General features: G+C 45.6%; 2 protein-coding genes across 3 annotated transcripts; both read right to left on the bottom strand.

Annotated features, from left to right (window-relative positions):
* Positions 1 to 255: 255 nt before the first annotated feature.
* Positions 256 to 7,445, bottom strand: RNF135 (ring finger protein 135). Its single transcript, XM_077188508.1, is given in 9 exon segments — positions 256 to 1,778; positions 2,560 to 2,661; positions 3,080 to 3,139; positions 3,812 to 3,914; positions 5,102 to 5,272; positions 5,811 to 5,897; positions 6,694 to 6,750; positions 6,753 to 7,159; positions 7,403 to 7,445. Coding segments are annotated over 9 exon segments (1,566 nt in total). The 3' UTR covers positions 256 to 1,242.
* Positions 7,446 to 8,432: 987 nt separating this feature from the next.
* ADAP2 (ArfGAP with dual PH domains 2) lies at positions 8,433 to 15,417 on the bottom strand. 2 transcript variants are annotated; one of them, XM_054644996.2, is made up of 10 exons: positions 15,256 to 15,417; positions 14,123 to 14,253; positions 13,361 to 13,452; positions 13,153 to 13,238; positions 12,707 to 12,816; positions 11,913 to 12,059; positions 11,133 to 11,216; positions 10,657 to 10,719; positions 9,364 to 9,441; positions 8,433 to 8,784 (listed from the first exon to the last, which is right to left on the bottom strand). In XM_054644996.2, exons 1-10 carry the CDS (start codon positions 15,344 to 15,346, stop codon positions 8,575 to 8,577), a joined length of 1,092 nt encoding a protein of 363 aa, XP_054500971.1. In that variant the 5' UTR covers positions 15,347 to 15,417; the 3' UTR covers positions 8,433 to 8,574. The 2 variants fall into 2 exon arrangements, with proteins under 2 accessions (XP_054500971.1, XP_077044396.1); XM_077188281.1 differs by having other exon boundaries at positions 9,364 to 9,438.
* Between the last annotated feature and the right edge of the window lie 1,504 nt (positions 15,418 to 16,921).

The following is a 16,921-nucleotide window of genomic DNA, read 5'->3' as shown; positions in this document are numbered from 1 at the left end:
CTTCATGCTGTAGCTGTTTTTTTTCCAGATAAACCAGCAAAGGACACCTCAACACTACGAAGGCAGTGGCTTTGGCTATCCCAGGAAAGCCACCCCAGCCTTGGAGATGCTGAATGGCACACCCTGGGATCTTACAAATGTGCATTTGCATTTAGGCCATCAGAGTGTTCCGTGGCAGCAGAGTAACTCTGATGGTGAGCAGCAGTTCTGTCAACTACTTTAAAAGACAAGGAGCTCCATTCCACTAAATGAAAAAGTTGAATCCCACACTCTTTATTCACAATAAACTATTTATTTTGTCAATTCTGGAATGCCAGAGTCTTCCTGAAAAAGCTTTTGCTTCTTGGGAATGCTGTTTTCAGTGTGCCTGCATGAAGCAGTGGATCTCTCAGAAATCAAGTGGTCCATAGGTTTTGTGGGACCTCAGCTCTGGTTCCTTCTCCCCCCACAGGCAACTGAGAACCTCTTGCTTTGTCTCAGGCTCGCTGGCAAGACCAGATGGTCCTTCCCATGACAGAGTTCTGTTTGCAGGCCCTTTAAAAGGGCACTAAAGTGACCACAAGATTTATTAGCTGGTAAAAACAAACCCCAACATCTGCTTCCATAAGCATGCCCATGGTCACACTACCACCAGGACTGACGACCCTTTGGCCAGGGCAAGACTAAAATATGGTTTTGGGGAGATGATGTTCTTCTGGACACCTCTCTAAAATGTCAGGTCCTCAAATCCAAAGCCTATTTCATAGTTACTGCCTACCCTAAAGGGAAAGATTTTCATACCCAAGATCAGTAACATTCTTACCCTCTGAGCATTCTTTAATCAATCAGATCTGTCTAAAGAAACTCACTTCCACAGAAAGTAACGGCATAATCTGTTCTTCTCTATTTTTTATATCAATATAGGAAAATGAGGTCAATGAGAAAGGCTTATCCCCAACATTAGAGCTTCCATAGTCCATTCTTTACTAGGAATATCCTGGGACTACTTAAAGCTGCTTGAGAAACCCACCTGACTCCTACAGGGGTGGTTACTGCCTTTAGCATAGGCTGAAATTGCTTTTGAAGTTTGGCTAGGCCAGAGCACAGCATGAAGAGAAGCAGAGCAGACAGAAGTATCAGTGGCTGATTCCCAGGAAAGCCTGGGTAGTTATGCATTCATTCCTTGGTACACTCCTGTGCTAAACACTGAGGCTTCTATAGAAACTGCAGTCATGGCAAAATTGTCCCTGTTCCCAGTAGGCTTTATCTCCTGTTTGGCTGACTTATAGTTAAAGATCCATTTTTTTCTAGAGTGTACAGCCAGAAAGCAGAGTAGAGAGGATGTGAGGTACTGATTTCAAAGGTGTGCAAAAGCATTTCTTTGTCAGCAATGGAGTAAAATGACACAGTCTTCTTCTGCAGCTCCAAGAAAACTCCAACCTTCAGTGGTTTGTCCTTGTGCAATAATGTTTCTTGATTCTTATGCCATGCTGACAGCTGTTTTTTAGGACCCCGCCATTCTACACACCAAGAATGCTTAGTCCTTCCCAATTTGTCCATTTTACCAATCATTTCATGAGCAACTCCAACAGCCCATCCATCACTGTCCTTGGTAATTACTTCCCAGTAGTGGCACCCAGTAGAGAAACCCTGTGAACACATGACCTGGCTGATGCAGAATCTTTTGGGTGATGGTTTGTAACTGGTCAGGTGGCTGGAAACCATCACTCTCCTGTTCTGGGCTGGGAGTGCCAAGCGCTCGTGTACTCTTGTGGGGTCAAAAGTCCCATCATCTGCCCCTGGAAGGCAGAAAGGAAAATATTCTCACATGCAGGCAGCAAGGAAGCAGTGCATCCCTGCTCCAAAAGAGAAATGAAACCCAGTGATCAACCCATAAACCTGAATCAAAGTTCAAAAATCCTCAACCAAGCACTATCAACTGTATCCTGGGCACACAGAAATATTTAACAGGCACAACTGTGTAAATATCCATGACAGACTCATATGCACTCCAGTGGAAAGGTGAAAGTACCTTGCACCCTACCAGATGGATTTTATTTCTAGCCACAATCTTTTTTTTTAAATATTACCTTTCTGTCAATAACAAATGGGATGCTTACCTTCATAAAGCTTACAGTCATCTGTTCACTGGGACAAGTTCTTACATATTTTATCAGCAAAAACATTTGTTTGCTGTGTTAAGCTACAGCTGTAGTAGAGTGTGTTGACTGCAAAAATGTTTCTGTCAAAATGTTGCAGAATTTAATTACAACTGCAATAACTACAGCTTAACAGCAAAGATCTGCCTGTACACCAGCTCAGACTCCACAGGCAGCACAAGCTACCACACATCCTACACAAAACACCTTTCTTATCTCTTTTTTATCCTACATCCGCAGTCAGGTACAATGCTACATTATGTGCCAGTAACTGATTCATTCATGGCAACTCCATTGTGTTTCCATGCTTCAGTAAACAGCAACTTTTCCTGCTGATGTTGGCAAGGGCAGATTTCTTCTGCAAATCCAGTCTCAGGGTCACCTGGATGTGGTTAAGAATCCTGCTGGCTGGGATACTTACACTGAGAAAACTGGCTGGAAATGGTTGGTTCAGGACTTTCAGCTGCAGGCTCTGGAGGTGATGAGCTGACACTTGGCTCCTGGTCTAAGTCTGGAGGATGCACTAAATACAAAAAAGTGAAGTGCTAATGCATTTCTTCAAAATGTACATAGGAAGTATTTAAGCTTCTAAAGGAAAACACACCTTAAATAAACCCAGCTACTTGTTCAGGTGCAAAACAAGGAGCTGCATTTTTTGATTGCATAAATTACAAAGAACATGTAGGCAAAATTTTAACCCAAAATTAACAAAACACTCTATGCTGGTGTGGTCAGAGGGGAACTGTCAGAAGAGTGAGATGGGTAAAGCAGTTGGATCATTCTATGAAGATAAAGCAGTTTCTGTCTTAAAAAGTTTTACACTGTTCTTTAGTATTTGCTGAGTATTGTGTTTCTTGTTTTATTTGCACAAATTAATTTTTTACTCTATTTGCTAAATCCACTGCCTGTAAGAAAAAGATTTCAAAATAAGGGAAACTCACCTGGTGGGAGATGCTAAGCATAATTCTCCAAGAGTAAAATTTCCAACCTTCTCTTAAGATCTTTGTTAAAGATTTCAATGCAAGTTGTTTTCCATTACCATCTGTATGGCAGATTACCTTTGTCAAGAGGGCAGTTTGCTTTATCTCTCTCTTCCATGACCACATTCACACCTCCCTGGGGAGGGGACACTGCTGATAACAGACTATTGAATGTCACTGCATGACTGGTAAGAACTAGAACATCCCATTGGGAGATGTGAGCCCAGAGGGAGGAGCCAAGCATTGCTACCCGGATATAATCCAGAGGTTTTGAGACACCAGCACAGCTTCTCCACTGGATTCCCCAGAGAAACAGCAGCTGCCTCTTCTTCCACGGGATCTTCAGAGGAAGAACACATCCTTCTCTACAGATCCCTGTTGCTCCAACAGAACCAGCCCTGACACTGCACGAGGGCTGCACCATTTCCAATGGGACTGCCACCAACACCCCAAAGGGTGTCAGGTTGGGTTCTGACTCTAGCAGTGTTGTTCCAGTGTACTGCATTGTTTATTTTCTCTTTTTTTTTTCTTTTCCCTATTAAAGAACTGTTATTTCCTGCTCCCATATTTTTGCCTGAGAGCCCCTTAATTTAAAATTTATAGCAACTGGGAGGGGTGGGGAGGGTTTACATTCACCATTTCAGGGGAGGCTCCTGCCTTCCTTAGCAGACTCCTGTCTTTCCAAACCAAGACAATCTTCTACAGCACTTTTGACAACATTAAGCTTTTCATCAAGTGTAATTTTATTTATTGTCAAAGGTGAGCCTTCGTGCCTCTGCCTCTCACATAAGTCTCTCTAATAATGTCAAAAGGATCAAGGGAAAGATGTAAACAGCAGTAGTTATTTAATCTCACAGATCAGATTATAATATAAAGCCCAAGTGGAAAAAGAGCAGTGATCTCTCCAAGAATCTTATTCTTTGTATCAAAAGTTTCCTTTATAGGACAGTTACCTGAGCAAACCAACCTGAAATCTCATAGAAAATAGTGAAGGATATTCTTATTAAAAAATAAAAAGACTGTGTTTTCTCCAAGAAAACCAAGAATGAAACTAATTTTTCTTTTATACATATATATCACAACTATGAATACACAAAGTTACTCTTTTTACTTCCTTCTTCTTCTTCTTCTAGAACCAAAACCAAAAGTTTGAAAATGTATCAGTGTGAGGAAAGGGTAAACCTAGTTTGCCTAAATTTAGAAATTGTAGAAATCTACATCTGAAGTTGCTCTGTTAGTCTGTGTGTACAGTCTGTAGGAGGAAACAGCCTTTTGGAAGCTGGATTATCTCCTTTGCAGGAGGATATTTCAAGTAGGCCAGATAACACTGAAAGTACCCATTTCTCTTCACTGCCTGTAATGGGACCCTGGATCAGGTGAATTCCAGTGTGGGCACCTGTGCCTGGGTCCTGAAGTCCAATTCTGTCTCGTGGCACTGCCCCACCCAGCCAGCCCCACTCCAAATTCCTGCTGGCTAACTTGCATCACTTGGCACTGCTGTTTTCAACATCAAACCCTGCTCTGCACAATCTGAAGTGCTTTAACTGCACCTTTTGAGGGCCCTTGATGTGTTTTCCACAAGAAAACTGTTACAAAATATTGAATAACTCTGCGAGTTTTTTTAACTTGAGTACCTGTGTGTAAATACAAATTCTGGAAAATAAAAAGATTATGAAAGATCTTGACTTTAGATTTGACTGAGGACTGGATTTCAGCCCTGCAGCTCCCACTTCATTCCAGCTCACCAATATCCTTGAAAAAAATCTAGTTCTGAATTCCATTCCCAGCCTGTGCCTCTCTCAGTAATTTTTTTCCTCTGAATTTCTTACTTTCCCTGCTGACAGCAAAGTCCATGCATTGGCACCATTGTCTCTATGAGAATGGTGCAGTGGGGACCTCAAAGGTGCTTTTTACATATTCAGCTATCCCAGACAGTGAGCTTGAGTTTCTACTCATATTCTGCCACTTCATTTCATCACTTACAGTTTGGGCTTTGATGTGTGTGAGCTGGTGAATAGTCTCTTCAATTTTCTGTTGAGCAGCTTTTTGCTGTTGTTCAATGAACATCAGTGTGTTTCTCTCCTGTCTTTCAACATATTCCTTCATGCAACAGAAATCTTTAATAATCTGGCTTTTGATCTGAGATGTATATTCCTGAAAGGCAGAAAATATGGAGATCATTGTGTGGTCAGGAAAGATGCACGGAATATGAGAATTACCGCCCCATCCAATGTGCTCTTTGACTGACCCCTGCAGACCAGAAAACTTTATTCAAAGGAATAAAATACATTTGACACTATCCTGCATTACATGCAATGAGATTTTGGGCATGGTAAGGATCATGAATATTTTATGGCCAGTGGAGTCTGCTTGACAACTCAGAAAGTTCAGTATTTCCTCTTATGATTTATAATTTGCATCAAAGTGTACCCGAAACATTCAGGCTACTCCTGGGATAAGAAGAAAAATGCAACAATGCACAATTCCAGTGGCCTTTGTGCCAGCCAAGACACAAATTAGTGCAGCTGATGCCATATATTCATTCTCATCAGTAAAAACAAAATTGTGACAGAAAAGAAGGAAACAAAAAGGCAGATTCCAGCTCTGAGCTGGAAGGCAACCCTGCAGTCAACCACATCACCAGCCCAGAACAATGGAAAGTTACTGTAGGTGATGATTGTACAATGTGTACCTTTGTTTTATTGAGATCTTTCTTCAACAGGTGAATGGTCTCTGCAGCTATTTCTTGTTGCTTGGAGCTCTCCCATATCTCTTCCTCCTTTCAGGTGACACATTGGGCTATTTATCTATATAAACCTCAGAGAAAGCATAACTAAGCTGCAGGATAATAAAAATTCCCTACATGACTGACATTAATTAAGCAATGGACTGTTTGAGGAGGTGCCTGAAAGACACAATTCTGAGTAGGAATAATCACAATGAAGTCAACATCAACAGTCACCAATTAATTAGATGTTCAACTATAATTGTGAGCTTTGATACGGTCTAAGCTTGACTGAAAAAGATATATATCTGCTAAAATAATGAAGGTCAACACATTTTTCTCATCTCCTCCTCTGGGAGTCGTTTTAAGCAAAGACCTAGATCATGAATCTGTCCCATTTTGTGCCAGGAAGCTGGGTGGAGCTGTAGCACTGTCTAATAATGTTATGTGTCCTTTCAGCAGCCTCCAATGCAATGCAATAAGTAACACCCAGCACAAAGAAGTCACTTACAACTTCTGTGCATCGGCAGAATATGTACAGGTAATAGTTCTTCTAATTGAGCTATGCAGCTCTCAATGTGTCAGCACCACTGAGCCCCAAACACTGTGAGCCGAACCCTTGTGCTCAGTGTGTTACTGCGCCGTGGGATGGGAACCGGGGCTGCCCCGAGCGCCGCTGGGCGCTGCCGCAGAATGCGACGGGCAGGACTCCCTGGGAATCGGGGGATGCCGCCGGGGGGTGTCCCGAGGGAGTCGGGGGTGTCACCCCGGGATGTAATCCCGGAATGTCCCGGGGTGTCGCGGAGGAGCCCCAGGATGTCGGGGAGCCCCGCGCTGCCTCCGGCCGTACCTTCTCCCCACGTCCCCGCCCCGCCGAGCTCAGGCCGTTGCAGGCAGCAGCTCCATGGGCTCCTCCTGTGTTTCCGACTCTTCCTCCAGCTCCCGCGGGATGAGGCTGAGCAGCGCGGCCAGCTCGCGGTTGGGCCGCAGCTGCTGAGGCTCGAAGGCGCGGCGCGGGCAGGGGGCGCGGGGCCGGCCCGCGCAGTACCGGAGGATGCAGCCCCGGCAGAAGCTGTGGCCGCAGCCCGGGAGCCTCACGGGCTCCGCGAAGAGCTGCAGGCAGCAGGAGCACGGCGGCTCCAGCCCCTCCAGCTCCATGACGGCGGCCACGGCCCGGCCCGGGGCGGAGCGCGGCGGCCGCGCAGTTTCGGTTCTCCCGGGCCCCTCCTCCGGTGCCGGGAGCGGCCGGGGCGCGGCGGTTCTGCCCCGCTCTGCTGTGCCCCGCTCTGCTTTGCTTTGCTCTGTTCTCCTCTGCTCTTCTCACGTGCCTTGCTCGCACATTTTGGGCTGCCTGTGGAAATGGACTGTGACGCAGAACTCTCTAGAGCCTGGCCTTCACTTTCATTGACTGTCCAAAAAAAGTCCCCGTTATCTGCACTATTTCATTTCCGCCGTGAATTTCCCGATTTTGCAATAGTGAGAGTTGCTGACATGGGCAGTCTGGTGACCCAGCCAGGAGAGCAGTGGCACAGCACAGAACAGTGCAGATCTTGTCTGACTGAAGTCCAGGCTACTGGAAGGACCAAACCCTTCTGAGGTCATCCCTAGCTACTCAGGTCATCTCAAAATAACAATTAACAATGAAGACTGGCATTGTCCCTTGTACAACTCAAAAGCTGCTCTCTGTTGATTTCAGGAGCTGCAAGATTAGGCTGTTTAATAGAATTGCTGAACCACCATGTGAGCTAGAACAAATGGGGTTGTGTGGGGACAGAGCCTGGAACACAGGGAAGTTCATGGGAGCATACCAATACATAAAACTGCTGCACATTACTCAGAGCTGGGCAATGAGCTGGCGGAGAAAGGCAGAAGGATGAACCAACTCAAACAATTTCTTTGCACTATTGGGTGAGTGGGGCTGAGGAGAAAGAATTAGTGTCACTAATTCCTGCAAATATTGGCACTTCTCATTTCTGTAAAAAAAGAACTATTTAGAGTATCTCAAGACCAGCTGGCAAGTGTCAGCAGAAGGTGGAAGCCTTACCAGAAACTTGGTCTGCAAGACTTCCTCTTGATTTGCAAAATAAGGCTATCTGTAAGGAAGAATTAAATGTGTGAATTACTTGCTGCTTGGTAGAACCAGATCTCAGACTTTGATTTGAGGCATGGAACACTGAGTGCTCTGTGTCAGCCAGAGCAATCTCCACCAGCTCCTGCACACGGTGGTACCTGATGAGAAGCTCCCCTCCAACACTGAACACCAGTCCTCATTCACGGAGTGTTTGCAAGCAAGGCACTGAAGAAAATACTTTTAAAACTTGCTTCTGCCTTTCAATGTTCAGTTTAATCAAGCTCATTAAGCTTCATCTGTTCCTGGGTGAGCCAGATCAATGTATGTTCATCCTTTACTCTCAACACATTCACTGGGACATCGTGTGGGGTTGTGCTTTGGAAAAAAATCACTGGATGTAGGATTTGCCACTCACATAAAAGCCAAACGGTACAGACTGTTGAAAGCAAGGAGCTAGAAGAATCTGTGTGATTCCATTACAGGACTGGTTCCATTACCGTATCCTCCACAACTTAAACTTGGCTTGTTTTTTTATTGTGCTAGAAATGTAGTGCTGTAAGAAACATTCATCCCACTCTGCTGAAAACAACCCTGTTCCTGTGTGGGCAGAAGCTGCAGCTAGGTGGAATGCAGCTGCCTGCCTGCTCCTCCCTGTGGACATCAGAGTTGGGTGATGACTCCACTCAAGGCATCCATCCACTCCCTCTGCTGCCTGTCATTGTCACAGATAAACACAAACTCTCTCACTGGTGTGACCAGAGTGATCACTGGCTTCTTCTTCTTCACCCAGACTTTCTGGGGCAAATCATCTCGTACTTCATATCCCTCATCCTTCCTTCCGATGAAAACCTGGCCCTGTGCAAATGCATCCTGGAAGAAGGAGGCAGAAGACAGCCATTAGCCAGCAGACAGTGGAGCTCCAGCAGACACTGCCCTGTCCTTTGACATGGAACAGGATCTGGGCATGCACGCAGGGGATCTGATGACACGGACTGGTGACACCAGGAGGGAACACACAAAGGGGCATTTTGCACTCACAGGCATTCTAAGGAGGAGAAGGCAGGGTCCCACCCTCACAGAGCTGGTTGGTGGGTGTTCAGAAGGGGCAGGGAAGGACATTCCCATGGCTAAAGCAGGACATTGGGGCTGTCAACTGGAATATTGCTCATCTTGGCTAAGGTTACAGGCACAGAGGCACTAGGGCTGGGGAGATGGGGCATGAACCAGAGGCAGTAGCAGTTACTTTTAAAAGACCTTTCTCACAGCCACTGTACAGGCCAGAGTTCCCAACCAGCTCAGCTTCAGAGACATCCTTTGGCAAGGGAGATGGGCCCTTGGGGCTGGGCCTGCTCCAGTCTGGCAGAGCCACTGGAAAAGGTGGATGAGAACAGACCCTCCCTCCCCACCTGCTTCATGAAGGGGCTGTGGAACAAAGAACACTCCTCTTACCAGTGGATTTTTAAAGTATAGCAGGTTCCTTTCCTGAGAATCCAAGCAGAACCAGCGTACCTTAAAGGCCTCCTTCTGCTGCAAGGAAATGGTAGAAATTCTTTAAAGATCCAAGCCTCAAAGCAGACTTTGGTCTATTCAAATCCCAGGACCACTTAAATGACTGGAGCTGGAGTTCAGTTTCCTTCATCCCTGCAACTGATAACAGGACTGCTGTGTGCAGCCCTCAGCTCTCTCTTCTCCCTGGGCTCAAAATACAGATTTACATTCAATGACAATCCTTTGGGCAGGGAAGTAATCAAATTAACAGGATTAAGGAAGTTGCTTGAAATGGATTGAAAGCACTGCAGAGAACAACCCCTGAGTGGTGATAGTGAAGAGAGTGAGCAATCAATTTCAACAATCTGATCAAGGAGGTTGTCCCTGGAATTTTGGGTGTACAATACTAGTTGGGTTTTTTTAGGTGCTAATTCCATCAGCTACACTTACCTGACCATTCCTGAGCTATTAATTGCTCCAGGCTGAACTGAAGAGGCCTCTTCTAGGACTCAACTCAGTTTAAGCAGAATTTAGGCCTCAGGAGAAAAACACAAAATCTTTCATCCTCTGTGCAAATACCTGCAGAAGAGGTGTTGGAACACTGGCACCAAAGCTGGGCCAAAACCCAGCATATTCAGTATCAGCACTGCACTGCTGCACTTTATAATGGGACTTGGCTCATGGTTCACTCAAAGGAGAGCAAGGAAAGAAGTGGCTGTGTTCAAACAAGACCTGAGATCTTTATCTCCTCCTTAGCAGTGCCCAAAACCCTGCTCTTCTGTTCCAAGAGTACTGGTCCAAACACTTCCCACAATAAAACAAACCAAATTATTGGCTTCACTGTAGAGAAATTTGCTCAAATGACACTTTGCTGCTCTAAGTAGATGTGACTTAAGTGCAATGGACTCTTAAATGAAACAGAGAAGTAGGGGAGGTCAGCACATCATGTTCTGCTGTAGCAGGAGCTGCAGTTAGCAGACATAACAATCCATGGTGTTGTGTAATAGCACTTTGCATGTCCATTGTCAGCTAATCCACCCTGCTTACTCCTCAAGGATTCTTCTCCCCAATGTTATTTTCCACACAAAAGAAAACAAGGTCCCAAAGAACATGACAGGTTTGAATATGGTGTCTTTTATCAACCCAGGAAGCAGAGAGTCACTGAGCAAATAATTTACAAGTCAGGATCATTGAACTACCAAATATTCTCTACCTAGAATGATCATGTTTGTGTAATGCCAAATATGCACTTACTTTTGGTCCTGTTTTCTCCATATATCCTTCTTTGACAAAACTTCTTGTGATCCTGGGTATGAGCTAGGAGAACACAAACACAAAAAAAGTCTGTGTCTGTCCCAACCAAAACTAGGGCAGGCTGTCTCATTCAAGATTGCATTTCTGCTCTGTTTTTGTGAAAGTTAATCACCATCAATTGTGGCTTTTGGGGTCTGGGATTTTTTTGGCTGCTTGGTAAAGGGAAGTCTGAAGTAAGAAGGAACATAACATTTTTGACAGATTACACTGTGTAAGAATCACATGGAGACTTTAAGGCCTTCAATGCTAACCAAGTTTTTGCATGTTATTCAGTGTGGCTTTTCCTTCTACCTCTTCTGTCCATTCCCTGGACCCAAATGCTGCTTTTTAAGCACCTGACTCTGTCAGAAGAAGTGAGAAAATGTCTTCCCATGCTATATTTGGCTAGACTGCTTCAAGCCCTGTTGAGTTCTCACCTCTAGCTCAGGGACATTTGGGAAGGTTGTTCTGAGATAATGGTAACGTGCTGCCCGAATAGCATTGAACCAGTCAACAATTTCCTGGGAAAACACCAAACACAGACACAAAGATCAACAAGAAGAGTAAGAGTCCTGCTTCTCCAGAATGCCTCTCTCCTTCCTTGTGACCTCTTTATAAAGAGGTACTTTCTCCCCAAGGGGCAGAGAGAGTCAGTGATTTGTCCCAGACACCTGAAAAACATTGACCCTTGAAAATAATTTAAGAATGCCCCTCCTGGGAGGTCCAAGACATTGTCAGCATGGACAGTCACCCAAGTCTGTATACACAGGCTTTTTCAGTTGATTCAGCTATGGGTTGTTTAAAAACCTCTACCTGGAAAGACACAAGAACTCTGGTGAAGGAAGTAACAGAAGTCTAACAATATCTACAGATACTTTTCAAAATTATCATTGTTGGCTCGGAAATAATGTAGAACAAATTTCTCTATGCGTGCCAAGAATTTAACCATGAAATTGTGTAAAACCATGAGGCAGTTACCTTACAGAGATTTACATCCATGCACCACTTCAGACTATCCAAAGGGTGAGGTTGAATATATGCCCCAACAGAAAAGGAGCAGGATGCTACAGTGAGGAGTATCAAATTCTGCAACTTGCTATATTGTACAAGTCTTAGTGATGCCAACTAAAACCGGACGTAGCAGACACAGTAACTCTTCCAAAATAAAGATCCAACATCTAAGCACCTGCTTACTCCAGAATCTCCATTATATTCACCTTTCCACTTTCGTGATAGACAAAAAGGTTCCTTGTTTGACCATCTGTGATGTATGTGATCTGCAGCCCATGATTGTGTCCTATTTTCTCCACCTGGAACATTGCATTCAGAGTCTCAACGCTGATAACGGCTTTTGGAACTTTGGACTGTGAAATGAAAAGCATCACTGCATTAAAGTGTTCTCAGGGAATGTATTGCAGGACAGATCAGCTGTATGAGACCTAGACACCTACTGAGAAGAAAGCAGATGTCCTAAAATATCTGAATATTGCATATACCTGAAACATAAAGCCTTAACTACATGCAACATAAAACCACTTAGAAAGATTTCTTCACAAATGCTGGATCACTACTGAAGAGGGCTGGGTGTGCATTGCAAGGGAAATCTCCAGCCTCCCAGTTAGAGAACAGTTAGCTCCAGTCTCTCACAGAAAGGAGTCATGAGAGAACCCTGCTGCAGGAGCTGATGAGAGGATATTTTGGTAATGTAAGAGCTAACAACTGCCAGCAGATCTCTTCTTTGTCTTGCTATTCAACTGCCAGTACCCATTTCCTTTGTTCACTAAGAAAGAGGAGGCTGCAAGGTTGAGATAAGGGAAGAGAAAAAGAACTAAATCCAAAATTGCCCAATATACCACATATGTTAAGAGAGAAACTTGTCCACTCCTCTAAGCACAGGCTGGCCACAAAACTAGAAACAAAGCTACTTGTGCTGGGTTTTGCCCACAAAGAGCAGGGTCTGAGGGTGGGTGTAGACCTGCTACCTATGGCCAGCTCTGGCTGAAGAACTCACTTCTTTGGTGTAGTACTTCATCACCCCTTCCTTTGCTGACAGGAGAAACTGCCTCTTCTGGAACTGTCTGCGTCCCTTCCCAAGCTTCCAGAGGCATCCTTCACGGCTGCCTGCAGAGCAGACAGAAAAGTGTCAGACAAGGGGGGCACAAGGGCAGGACTATTTAGCTAAGGGTGATGTGGCAGTTTCAAGTCTCTTCTCCATCTGAGAATTTTCCCCTCATGAAAAAATAAGTGGAAGAAATAGAGAACTGTAAGATCTGAATATACCCTTGCACTTGTGTGAGCGCCTCTTCTTAGGAGTTTCTTCTCAAAGCTAGACTCAAAGCAGTGACTGCACATCCATCAGTTCAAATGTGACAAGCCAACCTTAGAGATCTCCAAAGCTGCCAACAGAACACTGTGCTGTTGGCCTTGAGGCTGAGACCTCCCTGACAATCCTTTTACCTGCAGAACAGGGATCGGGGCAGACTCCAGTGTCAAGAAATTCCCCACGCTCATATTTAGCTCTAATCCACTGCTGTCTTAAAACCCTGAAAGAGGAAAACATGGATAAAGCTGATCTGTCTCTACTCTAGCTTCTGCAGCCAGCCAGGGAGACCTGAAAGGGAAGCAAATATAAAGGTCTACAGCAGTGAATACACCATCAACTTACATGCAGTCATGGGACTTGGGGATGTAATAGTATGGAGGGACCTTTGCCTCATATTTAGCTTTGGCCCAGAGATTTCCGTGATTCCTCATAAACTGAAATACAAAATAAATTACAGTTAGGTGTGCCACTGCAAATCAACACCATGTCATAAACATAGAATGAGACTTGTATCAAAGGGAGTGCTGCACTTTTTTCTGAGTCTTGCCATAACTCTCAGAGTGTATTTATATACATTTATCAATTCCCTTTGGCATTATAGTTTGCTGTTTTTAGGTGGATGCACCTTTTTCAGTATTTACAGTTCTGAACCATTTGTGAAGAAATACAAACTGTGGTTGTTGATGAACAAAAGAAAATTAGGAGAAAACTTATATATGATCTCCCCATTCCTTCATCTCCTCCCAGATATTAACTGTGATTGTATTTTTAACACAATTCAACTGAATGCTGAGAGGCTGAACCAAAATTTAAGAAGAGTATGTTGCTTTCTTAATTGAACATACTACCAGGAAATATCTGTGGGTTTCTAAACCACAGGAAGAAGTTACTGTGTATACAAAAATACACACCACAGACTGTTAGGAACATGGTCTCCTAGCAGTGACCTATCAGCGTAATTTGATCGAGCAGGTCATAAAAATCCCCCTAAAGTAACCCATGCAGTTAACATGGCTCTGTTGCACTGTGCATGGTGGATGGCACAGGAATCACATGGCAGAGAAGGTTATGAAATGTGGAGAATTATTACTTTTTCCTCTATACCTCTATTAAATTGCTCTCCCAGAAGTCAAGCCGAAGGGATTTGACTCTGCTGATTTCAGGAAGATTGCGATGAATTCCAGAGCAATTCAAACAAATGAATATTCCAAGTTTGTAAGAAGCCCACTCTGGATCTAGATAAAACCACAAACAATCAATTAATACACAGGAAAAGGCACATCCACTTGCAAGGATGAAGACCCACATCTGATGCACAGTCCAGGCTTCACACCTAGTAAATACCTCAAATACCTCAAATCCCACCCCACTGTTTATGGCTGTCACCTCACTGTGTTCAAGGGAACAATACCTGCTTTCCCCAGTGAACGATGTGGCCCCTGCGTTTGTACATTCTTTAACTGCCTATTTGCTTTAAAATTAAGGTGACTGTGCAGGCAGATGAGTGGTGATGGAAAAGCTCAGCCAATTATTAGTTCTGCATGAAAAGCTGCTGTTGCTGAACTAACAGTGGCAGGAAGGTGCCGACAGTGCGCACTACGGAGAGTACAACGGAGTACAACCACCGACAGCGCGGGCTCCGTCCGTGTCCGCGAAGGCTCCTGCTCTTGCCTGCTGCCACATCCCCTGAGGCAGCTTTGACAGGTGCACGCCTACAGGCATTGAGTGTTCTGGCAGGACCATTTCCTTGGCTTGCGCCACCGCCCACTTCTCCCTATCACGCTAAACAGAAGCAACTTGACGCCTTCTTCAGCTCCCGCCTGACCCACCGGAACGGGCACCGGCGCCAGCGCGGCGCGGGGGCTCCGCCGGGTTTTCCGTGCTTTTCCTGCCCCAACCCGTGCGCACAGACATTCCCCGAGCTGAAAATCACCCCACGCACCCTCCTCCTCCCGCAGCCTCGTGCCCTGTCCACAAATAACCGGGGAAGCGCCTGGTGCTGAGGTCGTTTCCCGCCCCTGCTGCGGTTCCCTGGCCCCGCGGGGCTCCCCGAGCGCCGTGTCCCGGAGCGGGCAGCGCCGCGGGGCTGGCCCGCAGCCGCCCTGCGGGACACGGACCGAGCACGGACCGAGCGGACCCAGCTGCGGACCGGGACAGCGGCGTCCACACGGCACCACGGCCCGAGCCCCTCGTCACGGCCGCTGTCCGAGGGGCGCTGCCCGGCCGAGCCGCCTCACCTGGGTCCCCGCAGTCGGCGCAGCGATCGTTACCGGTCCCGGCCGCCCTCTGCAGCTCCAGCAGCAGCGCCTTGTTGTGGTCGTAGTCCATCGCACCCGGTGCCCGGCGCGGAGTCTGCGGGTGGCTCGGCCCTGCCGGCAAATGAGGAACCGGAGCCGCCCGGGACGCCCCGTCCCCTCCCGTGTCCCCGGGCGCCTCCTCCTGCCGGCGGCTCGGGGTGTGCGGCCCCCCGGCCCGGCCCGCGCCCTGAGGGCACCCGCCCCTGTCCCTGTCCCTGTCCCAGCCAGGTCCCCGGCAGCTTTCCCGCAGAGTCGGAAGTTCTGCGCTGACAGTGCATTGCTAAGGGCCGGGTCCAGGAGGGCTTGCCCGCACCCTCCAGGTTTGCCTCAGCCCCAGCTCTCTATAAAAGTTTACAAAGCTTGCCGGGGATCAGAAGGGCAGCGCCGCCCCAGACATCGACCGAAAAAGCGCCGGTACCGCCGGGGCAGGCGAGTCCCGCTCTCCCAGAGCAGCTCTGCCCCACTGCGAGCGCTCAGCACAGGCTCTGAGGGAGCTCGGTGACACCAAGCAGGGCCAGAAAAACTCTGCCCACGCAGCTCAACACAGGGACAATACAGCATTTCAACCCCACTGAAAATGTTCCTCTTCCATGATAAAGCAAATGCCAGAAAGTCGTGCCTTAATATTCTGTTTATCTAAGACAAAATACAAATATTCTGTTTATCTATAAAGACAAAAGAGGAAAATTTGAGAGAAAGATTTTCAAGAAGATTAATTAATTCAGAAAAAGATTGAGATATTCAAATATTTTTCTAGTTTCGGGTTAAATTTAATTTGCATTGCTATGGTGCAGTAGTATACACAATGCTTCTTTAGTAAAGTTTATCTACAATCTTGTAAAAACGCTGTAATTTTCTAGATGACTAAACACTACACTAGACATGTATTAACAGTTCCAAGTACTGAAACCTTTTTTCCATCTTCTAGGTACTAAATAGTATTATGCCTTTTATTTATTTGTAACTATTGTGAAGTTATGAAATACACAGCAGCAGAATATCTGAAAAAGTTGTTCAGCTACTTACATAGAATCTCTTTTCAGCATTCTCCCTCTAGGAACTGTTGCATACTGGAATGTAAACATGGATTTAATTTTCCCCAGGTAATCTTGCAAGCCATACACCAAAGCTTTTTGCTAGCTTAATTTTTGTAGTGTCCTTACAACTCCTGTGGAATAAAAGGAACATTTTGTATGACACTTGGGGAGTGGCTATTTATATATATATATTTCACAAAGATTTGAGATAGTCTTGCTCTGGAAGGGGTCCTTCCCTCCTCCAACTTCTATTCTGCAGTAGCATTAACACAGTCAAAGCCTTTGGCTCATTCTTCCAACCATAATTGCTTTTTTCTATATCATTCATGGGATAGTAGAATAATGTACCTAATTTACATTCTGGAAAGCAATATTGGAAGGACAGTAAAGAGAAAAAAAGCTTGAAACTTGGTTGAGATTTCCCCAAGAAGAACAAGGTTGTTGGATTTGCTTTTAAGTTGCTGTATACCTACTAATAACTGATGCTTGAATGGGAGAGAGTCATTGTGAGACTCCAGGGTTGTTTTTACTTCTGATTTCAAGACACACAAGTTAGCTGGAGGGGCAGT

Source organism: Agelaius phoeniceus, chromosome 19 (assembly GCF_051311805.1).
Source record: "Agelaius phoeniceus isolate bAgePho1 chromosome 19, bAgePho1.hap1, whole genome shotgun sequence".
Taxonomy (NCBI): domain Eukaryota; kingdom Metazoa; phylum Chordata; class Aves; order Passeriformes; family Icteridae; genus Agelaius; species Agelaius phoeniceus.
This window is presented reverse-complemented; position numbering and strand designations above follow the sequence as displayed.